The 16,331-nt window shown below is 44.2% G+C and overlaps 1 protein-coding gene across 3 annotated transcripts in view; it reads left to right on the forward strand.

Annotated features, from left to right (window-relative positions):
- Positions 1-11,766: 11,766 nt before the first annotated feature.
- Positions 11,767-16,331, forward strand: part of MRTFA (myocardin related transcription factor A) — a 158,605-nt gene continuing 154,040 nt past the window's right edge. For 2 of the 3 annotated variants that reach the window (XM_054031087.1, XM_054031092.1), the window contains exon 1: positions 11,793-11,879. Coding sequence is in view for 1 of the 3 variants with exons in the window: in XM_054031078.1 (XP_053887053.1) it covers positions 11,850-11,879 (30 nt within the window). In the remaining 2 variants the exon portion in view is untranslated. Of the gene's footprint in view, positions 11,880-16,331 lie in introns of all 3 variants that reach the window. The other variant, XM_054031078.1, reaches the window with a different exon arrangement.

Below are 16,331 nucleotides of genomic sequence, written 5' to 3' on the forward strand. Positions count from 1 at the left end.
GGCTACATCTCACTCTTCCCCAGCTGATCATTCCTGTGTCTCATGCAGATTACTGCAGGCTCTGTGCTAGCAGTTTCTTGTAACACAGCCTCTCTGATTCCAACGGAGAGTGTCTCTCCCAGCTTTGCTGTTTCACTGTTCACATTTGGTACAAACTACTTTCTCTCCCTCCTTCTCCATCAGTTCCCACGGGCATCACCTAGATACAGTAAAATGCAGGAGATATAAATTAACCTTTTCCCTGCCTGTCAGATATACCAAGACTGCAACTTGCATTTGCTACTATTGCTTCATCTGTGGAGGTGCTGGCCAGCCAGAGAAGCTAACCTTCACCTGCCTACCTTCATAGAAAGGTTCACCAGGTGTTTGGGACTCGGACTCTTGAGCTGAACAGTTTCTGACAACAGCTTTTTACTCACTGCAACACTGGGTTCTACAAAGGAAAAGTATTTACTTACTAATTTTTAGAGTGTGCATTGCCATAGCAGCGTGGGGTTGCAACTACAAAGAATAAAACAAAAAATGGATTGAAAAACCAGAACAGTCAGACAAGTGCTGAAGACAATAAATGTGTCTCAGGCTGCTCTGAAGGTTGCTAGACTCAGGCTCTGTCAGACTGCTAATGGGAGGGGATTCAAAGATGGGCTCCCTCAATTGAGAGCGCTCTGCCCAGGGGCAGCTCCAGGCACCAGCGCGCCAAGCGGGGAGCGGCCTGCCGGTCGCCGTGAGGGTGGCAGTCAGGCTGCCTTCGGCAGCATGCCTGCGGGAGGTCCGCTGGTCCCGCGGTTTCGGCAGCAATTTGGTGGCAGTTACGCCGAAGGCACGGGACCAGTGGACCTCACGCAGGCATGCTGCCAAATCCGCGTTACCAGCGGACCTCCCGCAGGTGCGCCGCCGAAAGCCGCCTCACTGCCATGCTTGAGAAGGAAATATTTCCTGAAAGCCAGATGATATTAATTACAGCAAAAGAAAAATCCTGTTTTCCTCAGTCTAGAATTCACTAGGCCTTTGTTCAGGCATCAGGAAGCCCACACAACTAGAATATGAGTTTGGCTCCATCTAGGGGCAGGAGTAAAAAATTCACTAACCACAGTATTTCTTAAATAGCTTATATGTTTACTGGTAGTAAAAACTGTAGTTAGTAAGCCTATGCTGTACTTTCCAGATGAACCATGCTTTTTCAGGCACTCAGCTTTCTAAAACAAATTCCCCAGGCTTGGTCTCTGCCCAAAGGTGATTTTTTTGGAGGTTTCAGCTGAATTGATTTGAGCTGCTTGAGTTATGTCAATGTTAAAAGCAAGTGAACAAAACAACCAGTTTATCTTATTTGTATTGTAGTAGCACCCAGAAGCTTCAAGCTCAGAACCCTACTATGCTGTCCTCTGTTCAAACACACAGGAAAACATGGTGCCTGCCCAGAAGAGCTTACATTAACTGAAAAATTGGTGTTCACCTAACAGCTGAAGCCAGAAACTCCAAACTTGGCTTTAGCTCTAAAGTCCTCAGTGAGCAAAGAAAACCAGTTGCCCGTTATGCTTGTAACATTCTCCTTTGAACTAATTCATTAGGCCACTACCCTCTCCTCCTCAAGACATACTTCTGCTTTGACTACAGGAAATCAACCAGCTAATGATGGCTAGGTCCGAGGAAAAAGCTTTAACATAATTTGGGACTAAGATGTGTACGTACTAGTATCTGTAAATGCATTAACCACCTCTCTTATCTCCTATAGTTTGGCCACACTCACTTGTCATATCTCCTTGTAAGTCAGACTGTACATTCATATAATATGCATATGCACCCCCACCCCATATGATTTGTATGCATCATCCATTCTGTGACAGGTTAGATCACAGAAACCTCCTTGGGAACTGCCAACTGATGTGCCAAGACTACTTCTGCCCTTGCTTTCCCTCTGCCAGACTGGGAATCCAGTACCCTGTCTTGTTGAGCCAAACACACCAGTCTGCTCCAACACAGACCCAAGGGTTTGAACCACGTGCCCCAAAGCTGCAGACTTAACTGAAAGCAGCTTACAGAAGTGCTCCTGTCTTTAACACTCAGATACCCAATTCCCAATGGGGTCTAAACCCCAAATAAATCCGTTCTACCCTGTATAAAGCGTACACAGGGTAAACTCATAAATTGTTTGCCCTCTATAACACTGATAGAGAGATATGCACAGCTGTTTGTCCCCCTTCGCCCCCGGTATTAATGCATACTCTGGATTAATTAGTAAGTAAAAAGTGATTTGATTAAATACAGAAAGTAGGATTTAAGTGGTTCCAAGTAGTAACAGACAGAACAAAGTGAATTACCAAGTAAAATAAAATATGCCAATCTAAGCTTAATACAGTAATAAAACTGAATACAGATAAAATCTCACCCTCAGAGATGTTTCAATAAGTTTCTTTCACAGACTGGACACCTTCCTAGTCTGGACACAATCCTTTCCCCTGATACAGCCCTTGTTCCAGCTCAGGTGGTAGGTAGGGGATTTTTCATGATGGCTCCCCCTTTTCTCTGTTCCACCCACTTATATATCTTTTGCATAAGGCGGGAATCCTTTGTCCCTCTGGCTTCCCACCTCCCTCCCCTTCTCAATAGGGAAAGCACCAGGTTAAAGATGGATTCCAGTTTAGGTGACATGATCACATGTCACTGTAAGACTTCATTACCCACTTGCTAGCACACACATACAGGAAGTCTCACAAGTAAAACAGAGCCATCTACAGACAATTATCCTGGTTAGTGGGAGCCATCAAGATTCCAAACCATCATTAATTTCCCACACTTTGCATAATTAAAATAGGCCCTCAGACTTATATTTCATATTTCTAGTTTCAGATACAAGAATGATACATTTATACAAATAGGATGACCACACCCAGTAGAATATAAGCTTTGTAAGGATACCTTACAAGAGACCTTTTGCATGAAGCATATTCCAGTTACATTATATTCATAATCCTCAGCATCCTTTCATAAAATCATATTGAGTGCAACGTCATACCTTCCTCACTCTTGTTTGTATTACACCTAATGAAGACTGTAAGCTCCTCAGGGCAGGCACTTTCCCTTGTATATCTGTCAAGTGCCATGTATATCTCTGGAAGTGTAGGAATAATGATAGTTAACATCAGCAGTGTGGTCAAATTAAACTTGCATCAGACACTAAATTTTGAATATCCTGACTTTTGCGTTCTTTATTTCTCAGGCTTAATGTTACTTTCACATCAGTTTTTGCACTTCATTTTTATGAATAGTGAAGTAATGTATACTGTTATTCACTGAGCAGCCCCAATATGCTTGATACTGTACGAACATGTAAGAACACAATCCCTGACAATATCTTATAGTCTAAATCAGACACAAATAATCCAGTACAGATTCAAATGGTATTCCCAAGTGAAAGGTCTAATCTTTGGATCAGCATTGCAGATATCTTTGTTTTGTTTTTTATTTTTTATTTTGTGCATATCATATATATAAAATACAGTTTTGGAGGGGCAACCAGACCTGTCCAGAAGACTGTTTCTAGTTAGTCAGTGGATATATCTAGCAAGCATTTTGGAGCAAGCTTCTTAGCTGGGGATGACAGACTCCTGCTAGTGCTCTAAAAACAGCCATACAGAGACCACAAGTTGCATCTTGCCTAGCTCCAGCCCTTGCTGCAACTTCAATGTACTGTCTATACAACTATTTTTAGAGCACTCCCACAAGCCCTGCTAGACCAAGTCTGTCATCCTGGGCTGGGAGGCTTGCTTCAAAATGATGTATAGACATAGCCAATAAGGTTTCAATAGGAGGTAAGTACCTTGATACTTTTGTATCTGGGACTAATGTATTTCTCCTCTGACCAGATGGACTCAAATCTGCCTTAAGCATTCTGAGTTATTTGGTCTCAGCCTTCACCCTGGTGGTCACTGCTCCAGATCACAAAAACATATAGGGCCAGATCATCCTCCCACAGATCAACACATGGAGTCCTTCATATGTGGCTCTATCCTCCTCCACATGGAAGAGGGGATTGGGTGCCTGGGTCTGCCTGCAGGGAAGGAATGGAGTCATGGTAAACCAGGTCAAGGAGCACACACACACACACACACCATGCCCTCCTTCAGACCAGTGCAATTTCACTAGAAAAGTTAAGTCAGTTCCAGAGACTAACAATTCTTTTTGAGGACCTGTCCCCTAAGGAAGCCACTGCCAAGGGAGCAGAGCCTCAGTAGGAGAAGTACAAAGACTCTGAGGGGATGGCTTTGACTTCCTGCAGTACATTTGTAATTCACCGGTTTTGGACCCTGTCCTCCTGATGGAATGCTGCAGGTGTATCCCAGTGCAGGAATCCTCATAGATATCCTCCATTAAAACAGATTTTACCAGAAAGGGGGATGATCTGGGCCACAATGAGATATAATTAGCCATCTCTGCCCAGTAAAGGCTCACAGCTTGAATAACAGGGATGTTGCATCTCAGTAACTGGGTGAAGTGGTAGAACCATGTTGTTTTCATTTTATACAATATGTTCATCCAGTGCTCTGGCAGCATACATAAGCGTTAAAAAACCTTCACTGTCCCAAGTCACCCATAATAAGGTAGTTTTCCCATCTTACTGTCATGAGCAAAGGTCAAAAACAAAGATAAAATCCCCTTCTCTTCAACACTCAAAGAGTGCTGGTTCCTGTAAGCAAGGAGTAATGTGGCCTAAGGGACAGGACACTGGACTGGTAATTAGAAGATCTGGCTTTAGTTCCATCTGTGCCACTGATGTGCCGCGTGATCTTGGGAGGGTCAATTTGCCTTTCCTTGTCCTCATCTATAAAATGGATACAATATTTAGTCACCTTTGCAAATTACTTTGAGATCTACTGGTGAAATGTTGTTATAAACCCCAGTGATTTGTAGATTCCAAGACTCGAAGGGACAATTATGATAATCTAGTCTGACTTCCTGTATAACCCAGGCCAGAGAACTTACCCAAAATAATTCCGAGAGCAGATCTTTTAGAGAAACATCCAATCTTGATTTGCGATTTGTCCATCAAGGAGAATCCACCACAACCCTTGGTAAGCGGTTCCAATGGTTAATTACTCTGACCATTCAAATTTGATGCCTTATTTCCAGTCTGAATTTGTCTAGCTTCATCTTCCAGTCATTAGATCATATTATACCTTTCTTGGCTAGACAGAAGAGCCCATTGTTAACTGTTTGTTCCTCATGTAGATACATCTCTTTGTTAAGCTAAATAGATTGAGGCTATCATTATATAAGTGATGTTTTCTAATCTTTTAATTATTCTTGTGACTCTTCTCCGAAACCGCTCCAGTTTATCAGCATCCTATCTTGAATTGTTAACACTAGAACTGGACACAGTATTCCATCAGCAGTTGCACCAGCACCAAATATACAGGAAAATAACTTCTCTACTCTTACTTGAGTTTCCCCTGTTTATTCTTCCCGGGATCTCATTAGTTGTTTTGGACACAACATCACACTTAGCGCTCATGTTCAGCTGATTATCTGCTATGACCCTGTGGCAGGCCTGGCACCGCATCACCCCTTTGGGGCAGGGGGGACTGGGGTGTCAGAACCTCACCACTCCCAAGTTCACATGCTCGCTTCTCTGTGGACAGTCTGATGCAGCCTAATAGACTCCCTTCTCACAATCACCCCTTGGTCAGGTTAGTGTGCCCTAACAGCCAGAGTCCATATAAATCACTCCCAGCATCAATCAGAGCAGTGCAGCCCAATGGCCAGAGTCCATACAATCCCCCTCACAAGCAGGGTAGTTCAGCCTAGCAGCCAGAGTCCAGGTAACTCACCTCAAACATCCAGGAAGTGTGGCCAGAGTCCAGATGATTCCCATGTTAGGGGTAGGGGGACCCAGGCCCACCCTCTCCACTGGGTCCTGACCCAGGGCCCTGGTAGTGGCAAGTTCCCCTTGCCACCAGCTTGGCGGGGATCCACCCAAAATACACCAAGTTTCTGGGCAGCTTTAACACCTTTTTCCTCTAAAGTTCCCCTGGGTCACTTCCTACCATAACCTCCAGGTCCTCCATTTTAGGGGGTCTTGACCTCTGGTCTGTTCCCCTTCTGTGACATACTCCATCTGGGCACATCCAAGCTTGGCTGGCCTCCAGATCCTGGAGCGCAGGTTGTCCCTCCTCAGGAGCTGGCAGTATGCCTCCTTTCCTTCCAGCAGTCAGTCCAGACTGAGCAGCTCTGCAGGCTTTTATACCTGTTCTTCAGCTGGAGCATGCCCAGGAGAGCCCCAGGGACATGGCTTCCTCTGCTAGGAAGGAAGGGTTAACCCCTGCGGTACCAATGCGGGGCCACTGTGCCCTGTCACAGACCCCCAAATCTTTTTTTAGAGTCACTGCTTCCCAGGATAGAATCACCCCTCCTGTAAATATGGCCTACATTCTTTCTTCATGTTATTGTTTGCTTCGTCCATTTTTCTACGTGATCCAGATCTCTCTGAATCAGTGACCTGTCCTCTTCACTATTTATTACTCTCCCAATTTTTGTGTCATCTGCAAGTTTCATCAGTGATTATTTGTTTTTTTCCAGGTCATTGACAAAAATGTTTAATAGCATAGGGCCAAGAATTGATCCCTGTGGGATACATTTAATGTGTGCCATGTTAATTTTATATTGTTCTAGTTTTGTAATCAAAATGTTGTGTGGTATCAAGTCAAATGCCTTACAGAAGCTTAAGTATATTATGTTAACACTATTACAATTTTGGTTGATAAAGGTAAATTCACCAAAAAAATATATCAAGTTAGTTTGAGATCTATTGATTTGCATTAATTACCTACCTTCCTTTAATTCTTCATTAATTGAGTCCCGTATCAGCTGCTCCATTATCTTACCCAGGATCTATGTCAGGCTGACAGGCCTATAATTACCTGGGTCATCCCATTTACCCTTTTTAAAAATTGGCACAACATAATTTTCTTCCAGGCTTCTGGAACCTTCCCAGTGCTCCAAGCCTTATTGAAAATCAACATTAATGATACAGTGAGTTCTTCAGCCAGCTCTTTTAAGACTGTTGGATGCAAGTTATCGGGAATTGCTGATTTTAAAATATCTAATTTTAATAGCATCTAACATCCCCCAGAGATACTAGTGGAACAGAAAGAATATTATCACTATATTATGAGATGAAGGAAAACAGGACATCATCACCTTCCCTCCTCTTGGAAACTCTGCTCTGAGTGCCCCAGTGTAATTTTTAGAATAGATGGGAAGACAGGAAAGTAAGTATTATTCCTAACCTGTCATTAAACCTTAAACTCCCTGAGAATACTTTCATCCTTGGGTATATTTCAACCCATTAAACTTTTCTCCTTTCACTAAATTAACTGAGGGAGCTAACCTTGTTACAGGATTCAAGACTGGAATGACTTTGTCAGGATTATTTACATAGCTAAAGATGAACTGGATCCTCAGCAAAGAAATTGGGTGTGTCAGGATTGGGCTTCGGGTAAGGTAAAGTTTGTGTAGCATCAGGCTACAATTCTTGTGAATACTCCCACTTTTTTATTATTATATTAATTACAATGAGCTCCATGGGTTAATTTTGCATTGTGTAAATGTTTTCTTCTATCATTTGTATATTTGTTACCTTTAATTTGTATTATGAGAAGGTAAATAGGAATGCCCAATTTACCTTCTTTATACCATTCATTATTTTATACCCACTTCATATCCCATTTTATTTGTTTAATCTCTCAGATAAACAGTCCCAATACTTTTCAGTGTCTCATCATATGAAAGATATTCCATGAAAATAAGCATTTGCATTCCTAGTTTCTGGACCCCGACTCTGCCTCTGCAATATCTTTTTTGAGATAGGATGACCAGAACTGAACACAGTATTCCAGATGTCTCAATTATTTGTATAATGGTTTTATAATATTCCCTGTATTATAGTCTATCCCATTCTTTATGCATCATAGCATTTTGTTTGATTTCTTGACCACCACTTCACACTGAACAGAAGTTTTCCTTGAGCTGTCCATAATAATGTCCAGGTTCCAGAGGTGAAAATAAGCCGGTCTGGTCTGGTCCAGCATACCGGCAAGAGCCAGTATGCCATGCTGGACCACACCAGCTTCCGCGGCTGGGATTTAAAGGGCTCAGAGCTCCCCACACCGGCGGGGAGCTCTGAGCCCTTTAAATCCTGGCCCCAGCCCAGCTGCCAGAGCTGCGGGGGGGATTTAAAGGGCCCAGAGCTCCGTGGCACCCGAAGCCCCGGGCCTTTTAATTTGCCCCTGAGCCCTGAGGGCTCCCAGCCACGCCTCTTCCCGATGAGGCCACGCCCCCTCAGGACTCCGGCAGTACCGGTAAGTCCTGTAAGTTACTTTCACCCCTGCCAGGTTCTTTAGTTAATTTAGAATCCAGTAATAGGTATAAGTAGTTCAAATGACTCTTACTAAAGTAAAATGCTGTTACTCTGCATTAGAATCATAGAATATCAGAGTTGGAAGAGACCTCAGGAGGCATCTAGTCCAATCCCCTGCTCAAAGCAGGACCAACACCAACTAAATCATCCCAGCCAGGGCTTTGTCAAGTCGGGCCTTAAAAACTTCTAAGGATGGATCCACAATCTCCCTAGGTAACCCATTCCAGTGCTTCACCACCCTCCTAGTGAAATAGTGTTTCCTAATATCCAACCTAGACCTCTCCCACTCCCCACCCCCGCAACCTGAGACTATTGCCTCTTGTTCTGTCATTTGAAGTTTACATGGCAAACACCCTTTGTCTCAGCAACTCATTATGCTTTAGGTCTCCTTTCTTGGTAGCTGGTTTCAGAGTGGTAGCCGTTTTAGTCTGTATCAGCAAAAAGAACAAGGAGTACTTGTGGCACCTTAGAGACTAACAAATGTATTTGAGCATAAGCTTTCGTGGGCTAAAACCCACTTCATCGGATGCATGCAGTGGAAAATACAGTAGGAAAATATATATACACAGAGGACATGAAAAAATGGGTGTTGCCATACTAACTATAAGGAGAGTAATCAGTTAAGGTAGGCTATCACCAGGAGAAAAAAAACTTCGTAGTGATAATCAGGATGGCCCGTTTCCAACAGTTGACAAGAAGGTGTGAGTAACAGTAGGGGAAAAAATTAGCCTGGGGAAATAGGTTTTACTTTGTGTAATGACCCATCCACTCCCAGTCTTTATTCAAGCCCAATTTAATGGTGTCCAGTTTGCAAATTAATTCCAATTCTGCAGTTTCTCGTTGGAGACTGTTTTTGAATTTTTTTTGTTGGAGTATTGCGACTTTGAGGTCTGTAATCGAGTGACCAGGGAGGTTGACGTTTTCTCCAACTGGTTTTTGACTGTTATAATTCTTGACGTCTGATTTGTGTCCATTTATTCTTTTGCGTAGAGACCGTCTGGTTTGGCCAATGTACATGGCAGAGGGGCATTGCTGGCACACGACGGCATATATCACATTGGTAGATGTGCAGGTGAACGAGCCTCTGATAGTGTGGCTGATGTGATTAGGTACTATGATGGTGTCCCTTAAATAGATATGTGGACAAAGTTGGCAACGGGCTTTGTTGCAAGGATGGGTTCTTGGGTTAGTTTTTTTGTTGGGTGGTGTGTGGTTGCTGGTGAGTATTTGCTTCAGGTTGGGAGGCTGTCTGTAGGCGAGGACTCTACTTGCGCTACATTGATGACATCTTCATCATCTGGACCCATGGAAAAGAAGCCCTTGAGAATTCCACCATGATTTCAACAATTTCCATCCCACCATCAACCTCAGCCTGAACTAGTCTACACAAGAGATCCACTTCCTGGACACTACAGTGCTAATAAGCGATGGTCACATAAACATCACTCTATACCAGAAACCTACTGACCGCTATACTTACCTACATGCCTCCAGCTTACATCCAGACCACACCACACGATCCATTGTCTACAGCCAAGCTCTAAGATTCAACCGCATTTGCTCCAACCCCTCAGAGACAAACACCTAAAAGATCTCTATCAAGCATTCTTACAACTACAATACCCACCTGCTGAAGTGAAGAAACAGATTGACAGAGCCAGAAGAGTACCCAGAAGTCACCTACTACAGGACAGGCCCAACAAAAAAAGTAACAAAATGCAACTAGCTGTCACCTTCAGCCCCCAACTAAAACCTCTCCAGCGCATCATCAAGGATCTACAACCTATCCTGAAGGACGATCCCTCACTCTCACAGATCTTGGGAGACAGGCCAGTTCTCGCTTACAGACAGCCCCCCCCAACCTGAAGCAAATACTCACCAGCAACCACACACCACACAACAAAAACACTAACCTAGGAACCTATCCTTGCAACAAAGCTTATGCTCAAATAAATTTGTTAGTCTCTAAGGTGCCACAAGTACTCCTCGTTCTTTTTTCTCGGTAGCTGTATCTGAGACAGAGTTGTAAATTTTAACCACTAGAGGTCATAGACTGTCTGCAATACAATATGGTTAGGTTTGGAAAGATTCCATTTTTATTGGTAAATGTCGATTTCACCAAACACAACAAATAATGAAACAGTATTTCCACAGATGATGATTGTAATTTACTCATAGGCAAAGAAGAAAAACATCGCTTTTGAATTTAGCAGAGTTTGATTTAAGGCTACAGACGCTCACTGACTTATGCAAGCATTTTGTTGCGGAACGCCTTGCGTAACTCAAATTTTGTGTAAATCGGGAACATATACCCGACCATTACGCAAAAATAAATAAATAAAAATAAAAAAAATCTAGTTTACGGAACGTACGGAACTTTTTCTGTAAGTGCGGATTTGTGTAAGTAGGGTTTGCGTAACCCGGAGAGCATCTGTATTTATTTTGTATATTTTGACATGATGTTGACAACTTGTGTGTTAGGTTATAAAGCTTTAGCTTTTTGAATCTCAATTTCTACTGTAATTAAATAATTATTATCTGACCCCGTCCCGTAAATTCCTGCAACTGTGAAAATTTAAATGGATAAAAATAAAAAAGCTTAAAAATAAAATTGGTATTTTAAATAGAAATTATTAAAAATTTTTGAATTTTGCCAAGTCTACACTTGACAGCTGAAAAAATGCTTTCTACAGAATGGTGGAAAGCTGGATCCTCACCCTGCCCGGCAGCTCCCCTGCTGTCCCCGTCCCGGGCTCCCTGCCCAGCCCTGCCAGTGCCCCTCGCTCTTGCCCCGCAGCTCCCCTGCTGCCCCCGTCCCGGGCTCCCCGCACAGATTTATACTAAGTTGCTGACCCAGTATTTTGGGACGTCTCTTTTTTGGGCCTGCAGTGCGGGGGTGGGGCACAGTGTCGGTGAAACGAGATTTCCATTGCCGCACTGATCGTGCCGCCCTCCCTTTGGTAAGGCCGCCCACGGACGGTGCCCTGCCTCCCATGCACACACTCAGGGAGTTCGAGGGAAGTTTGAGGCCCACTGGGTACTATCCCTTTAAGAGTCCAGACATCTCCGTTCCCCAGAGGGCTAAACACTCTAACCTCGTCAACTGTCGAGGACATGAATTCTATCTTCTAATTGGCTGCGTTGTAAGCCAGTCACAAGTAGTTCCGCCCCATCCCCTCTTGCCCTTCCCATTCATGTCCGTTAGCTTCCCAGGCCGCTCGACAGTCACTGGTTGGCGTTCGTGACACTCAACTACCTCTGCGCGTGCCGATTGGCAACACGACCCGTCAATCATTAGCCAAGGCGCGGGTGGGGCGGGACAGTTTCCGTGGCTGAGGAGCCGGCGGCGGCGAGGCAGGGTTACCACCAGTTCGGGGAAGTTTATTCTCGGGGGGCGGCGACGGCGAGGGGGGCGGCTCCGGAAGGGGACGAGGCGATGCTGAAGCCGGGATGGAGCCGTGACCAGGTGAGTGTGAGGTTCGGGCCTCTGAGAGAACCGAGTCCCCCCCCCCCTTCGCTGCAGGGTCCCTCCATGTAGGGGGGAGGGATCCGCCCTCCTCGGAGACACTGGGGCCCGCTCCCCGCCCCCCGCCTGTTAGCGCCGCGGATGGTTCTGCGTCCCGCCCCCCCACCACGAGACCGGGTCCCTGCTCGCTCTCTGCGGCGCCTCTCCCTCCGCACACACTGCCCCAGGGAGACACCCCGTATCCCCCAGCGCAGGGAGACACCCCGCCCCCAACCCAGGGACAGGCCCCTCCATGAGCCCTCCCAGTGACATGCTTTGTTGCCCCCCCCCCCCGTTGAGACCCCTCGTTCTCCCCTCCTCAGTCACGGCCCCAGTGAGACCCCCCATTCCCTTATGAGCCCTCCCAGAGAGACACTTCATCCGTGAGACGCCTCTTCCGCCCCCCCAGTAATATCTCATCTCTCGCTACCTCATCCTCGTGAGCCCCCCCCAAGTTGAGACACCTCATTTCCTCCTCCTGCCTCTCTGCTCTAATAAAACACCTCATCAGCCTATGAGTCTATCCGTGAAATACGTCACCCCGATGAGCCCTCTTCCAGCGTGCTGCAGAATTCCCTCCCTGAGACACCTGAAGTGCTGAATTCCCCCACTGCTCCTAACCCCTCCTGTAATGACCTGCTGTATCTTTCCCTTTCCTCCCATGTACCCCCACTTAATATTTAACAACTGTTTCCTCATATTATTTACAGTCCTGGGGGCTGTTTTTATATTATGGTGTGTGCATCAGAAAGTCCCCATGCTGTCTGCACCTGCATTGGGTTAGTTTTCTTAGGCTACATCTACACTACAGGGGGGGGGTCGATTTAAGATACGCAAATTCAGCTACGCGAATAGCGTAGCTGAATTCGACGTGTCGCAGCCGACTTACCCCGCTGTAGGGACGGCGGCAAAATCGACCTCTGCGGCTTCCCGTCGACGGCGCTTACTCCCACCTCCGCTGGTGGAGTAAGAGCGTCGATTCGGGGATCGATTGTCGCGTCCCAACGGGACGCGATAAATCGATCCCCGAGAGGTCGATTTCTACCCGCCGATTCAGGTGGGTAGTGTAGACCCAGCCTTAGTGATGTGTACTCTGTCCCTAGCTGAGGCCTTGGATTTTCACTATGTGGGTAATGCATATTTAAAATAACTCCAACACCATGGTGGATCAGGAGCTACCTAGAAGACTCCAGTTCTTCACCTGGGTAACGGTAGAACCTTGCATGAGCAATACTTGTATGTCCTGATGTAGGCAGAGTGATCACATGTGAAAACTGATTTTTTGCATTAGTGTATACTGGTGGTGCAACAAGTATTGTAAATCATGTTTGTGAGCAAAACATATAGCAAAGACCTTTGTGCATTCCATCTGTGTATGTGTTCCCTACTGCACCATGCAAACTTTTAGCTGACACAGTCATAGAATCATAGAATATCAGGGTTGGAAGGGACCTCAGGAGATCATCTAGTCCAGTGGTCCCCAACCTTTCCGTGTGGTGGGTGCTGGCCGACTAGCTGCTGAGGAGCGTGACTGCTGGACATGCAGCTGCTGAAGTGCCGCCAAGAAGTGTTGCCGCCGAAATGCTGCTGAAAATTGGCATTTCGGCAACTGCTTGTCTGGTGGCCACACTCCTCGGCGGCTAGTTGTCCAGTGCCCACCATGGTGCCCGCGGGCACAGCGTTGGGGACCCCTGATCTAGTCCAACCCCCTGCTCAAAGCAGGACCAATCCCCAGACAGATTTTTGCCCCAGATCCCTAAATGGCCCCCTCAAGGATTGAGCTCATAATCCTGGGTTTAGCAGGCCAATGCTCAAACCACTGAGCTATCCCTCCCCCCATGTTTCTATCTATGCTAAACCTTGAGTGGGCTGGGCTGGGCTAGTGGTTTTGAATTTGCTTGTGTTTACAGCCTTTCCTTTCCTTCATCATGCTTGTATAGCTTAAGTAGCAGGGCATTTGCAATTGCATCTCAGCCTGTGCTCAACAAGAAATGTGTTTTGAAGGATTGCAAAGTGCTTCCGTTTAAAACTATTATATAGATCTTTTACAAAGCATTTTGTCTTTGTGTGAGCCAACAGATATTCAGTGCACTATAAGATTTTGATGAGGAAGTTCCTGCAGAACATGGGGGACTTTTACTGTGTACTTTGCTAAGGACCATAACACAAAATTTAAATTGCAAAGCTAACTAAACCCAAACGTGTGTATTCATTACCTTCACTAAGCATGCTGAAGGGGACATTAAGAAATAAATTTTAGCTAAGCCTTAATTGTTTTCGCTTTGAAATGTGCATGTCACTTTTGGTTTGTGAAGATGTCCCTGAATGCATCATTGCAATAAGATTTCTGGTACCCGTGATGTCACAGAATGATGCTTTCAGAACTGTCTTCAGTGAACAAGAAAGTGACAGGATTAGAGGATGCTGAGGAAAGAACTTAAAAATGTTAAATTAAAATATTTTTGGCTAGCTCCTTCTTCCCCTCCCCCCAAGCCTGGCTTTTGGCAGGATTTACACATGAGATAAACTCAACCTTTATTGTACCTTTGTATTTCACCTTTATAATAAGCTTACTTTGCTATTATATCTTTTTAACTTCTGTAAAGTGCAGTTTCTTAACTGAGTAATTCTGAAAGGTGTGTTGACCTTCAGAAATATGTATAAATTAACTCTGCAGCATCAGTTCCAAAGTGTATCTTCTTTCTTGTATGTAAAGCATTAATAAGGGAAATGGACCATTTGTTAAAGCATTGTTATAATTCATGTTGTAGGAGTGCTTCAGGTCCAGTGCACTTGAGGGAGTGGCAGAATGGAATCCATAGTAATAGTATCTCATTCCTGCTGATTAAGGAATAGTTTAAGGTTCTTACTGTCTGGAATTATATTAGCTACCAGTTGTGGTCTAGGACACCAAAGTGAAGATAGAAAATAGCAGTGTAACTGCATGTTGACTCTAAACTCCTGTTTCTGTTCTTTACACACTCCTGCTGAAAGGAGGAGGAAAAACTTGATCACACTTGAAAATAAATGCCACATAGTCTTGGGAGAAAAAGGAAAACTTGGTATCTCTGTCCTTAGTAACTTGCTGAGAAAAGGCCCCATCCTCCTCCTTCCATTCCCTTTCATAATATTTTTGACATCTGAATTGTCAGGAAAAAAATAAGACATTTTAATTGCTAATTATTGCTGCCTTTGCACCAGTTTTCCTGCAGCAAATAAAATATATGTAAATAATCTGCCTCTGCTCTAGTGGGTTGAATCAGTATTTGCATTAATATCAGTTCAGCTTGGACCAATCACTTTTTTTTTATCATCTGGGAAAGTTGGCAACACCTTTTTTTTAGAGGGCAATAAACAGTTTGTCAAATATAACACACAGAAATAAATGGTATTCAGAAAGTGTGTGTGGGTGAGTGTTGTCTGAAAGTATCATGATAACAGCGGTATGGCAACTTCTCCCCTTAAATATGAAGTAACAGGAGATCCTTGGATTCAAAGATTGGTACTTGCTTTTGATTGTAAAGCAGGGGGATGCTTTGGCTCTTAGTGCATTTTGCTTGTGTTTATTCCATAAAAATCTGTATTTTGCACAGACCCTTGTATCCCTAAATCCTAACAGGAATGTTGCATCTTCCACCAGTTAGAGTATCCTTGCTTTTCAAGGAAAATATGACTTCTTGATTTCTCGTACTATTGATCTCTGATCATATTTCAGATTACCCTCAATTGCAGGGATAATATACAGGAAAACCGAAGCAGATTATAGTCAGCTATGGAGATTAGAGTCATGGGAGCTGTAACCAACAAAAGGTGACTGGCCCCAATAAAAGTGAAGTCCTACATCCAGAGAGAGGAAATAAGCAGCCCAAATATAGAGTGGGGGGTGGGAAATGTAACTCAGCAACTGTTTCCATTCATTAAAGGGAGTTTTTCCATCCTGTCTCATTAATACTATACTAACATTGTTTTCATTACATCAGTCTCTAAATTTTACAGGGACTGTTTGGAATTGGGTGGTTGGGAGAGGAGGTGTGCAACAGAGGGGCTCTATCTTAATAAGTGGTCCACACTATGAAAATATTTGAGAATTGTTCTGTAGTAACACCTATACAAGAGACCACCTTTATGAGAATATTCAATCAAGAGACTACCCCGGAATATTCACTGGTACCCTGAGTACAACTCTTCTGCACCTATAATAGAAAATTATCTCCAATAAGTTAAGGATTTATCAGTCCCTTGAATGGTTGATTCAGACAAGTTTCACTATATTAAACAAATGCCTAAAATGTTTTTAGAAATACAGTGGAACCTGCTTAAAATTAAATTATATCTAGTAAATCTATAGTGACGCAAAACTGGTTGAAATTCTGTGGCCTGTGTTGTGTGAGATGTCAGAGTAGACAATCATAA

This window comes from Malaclemys terrapin, chromosome 1 (assembly GCF_027887155.1).
Source record: "Malaclemys terrapin pileata isolate rMalTer1 chromosome 1, rMalTer1.hap1, whole genome shotgun sequence".
Classification (NCBI taxonomy): domain Eukaryota; kingdom Metazoa; phylum Chordata; order Testudines; family Emydidae; genus Malaclemys; species Malaclemys terrapin.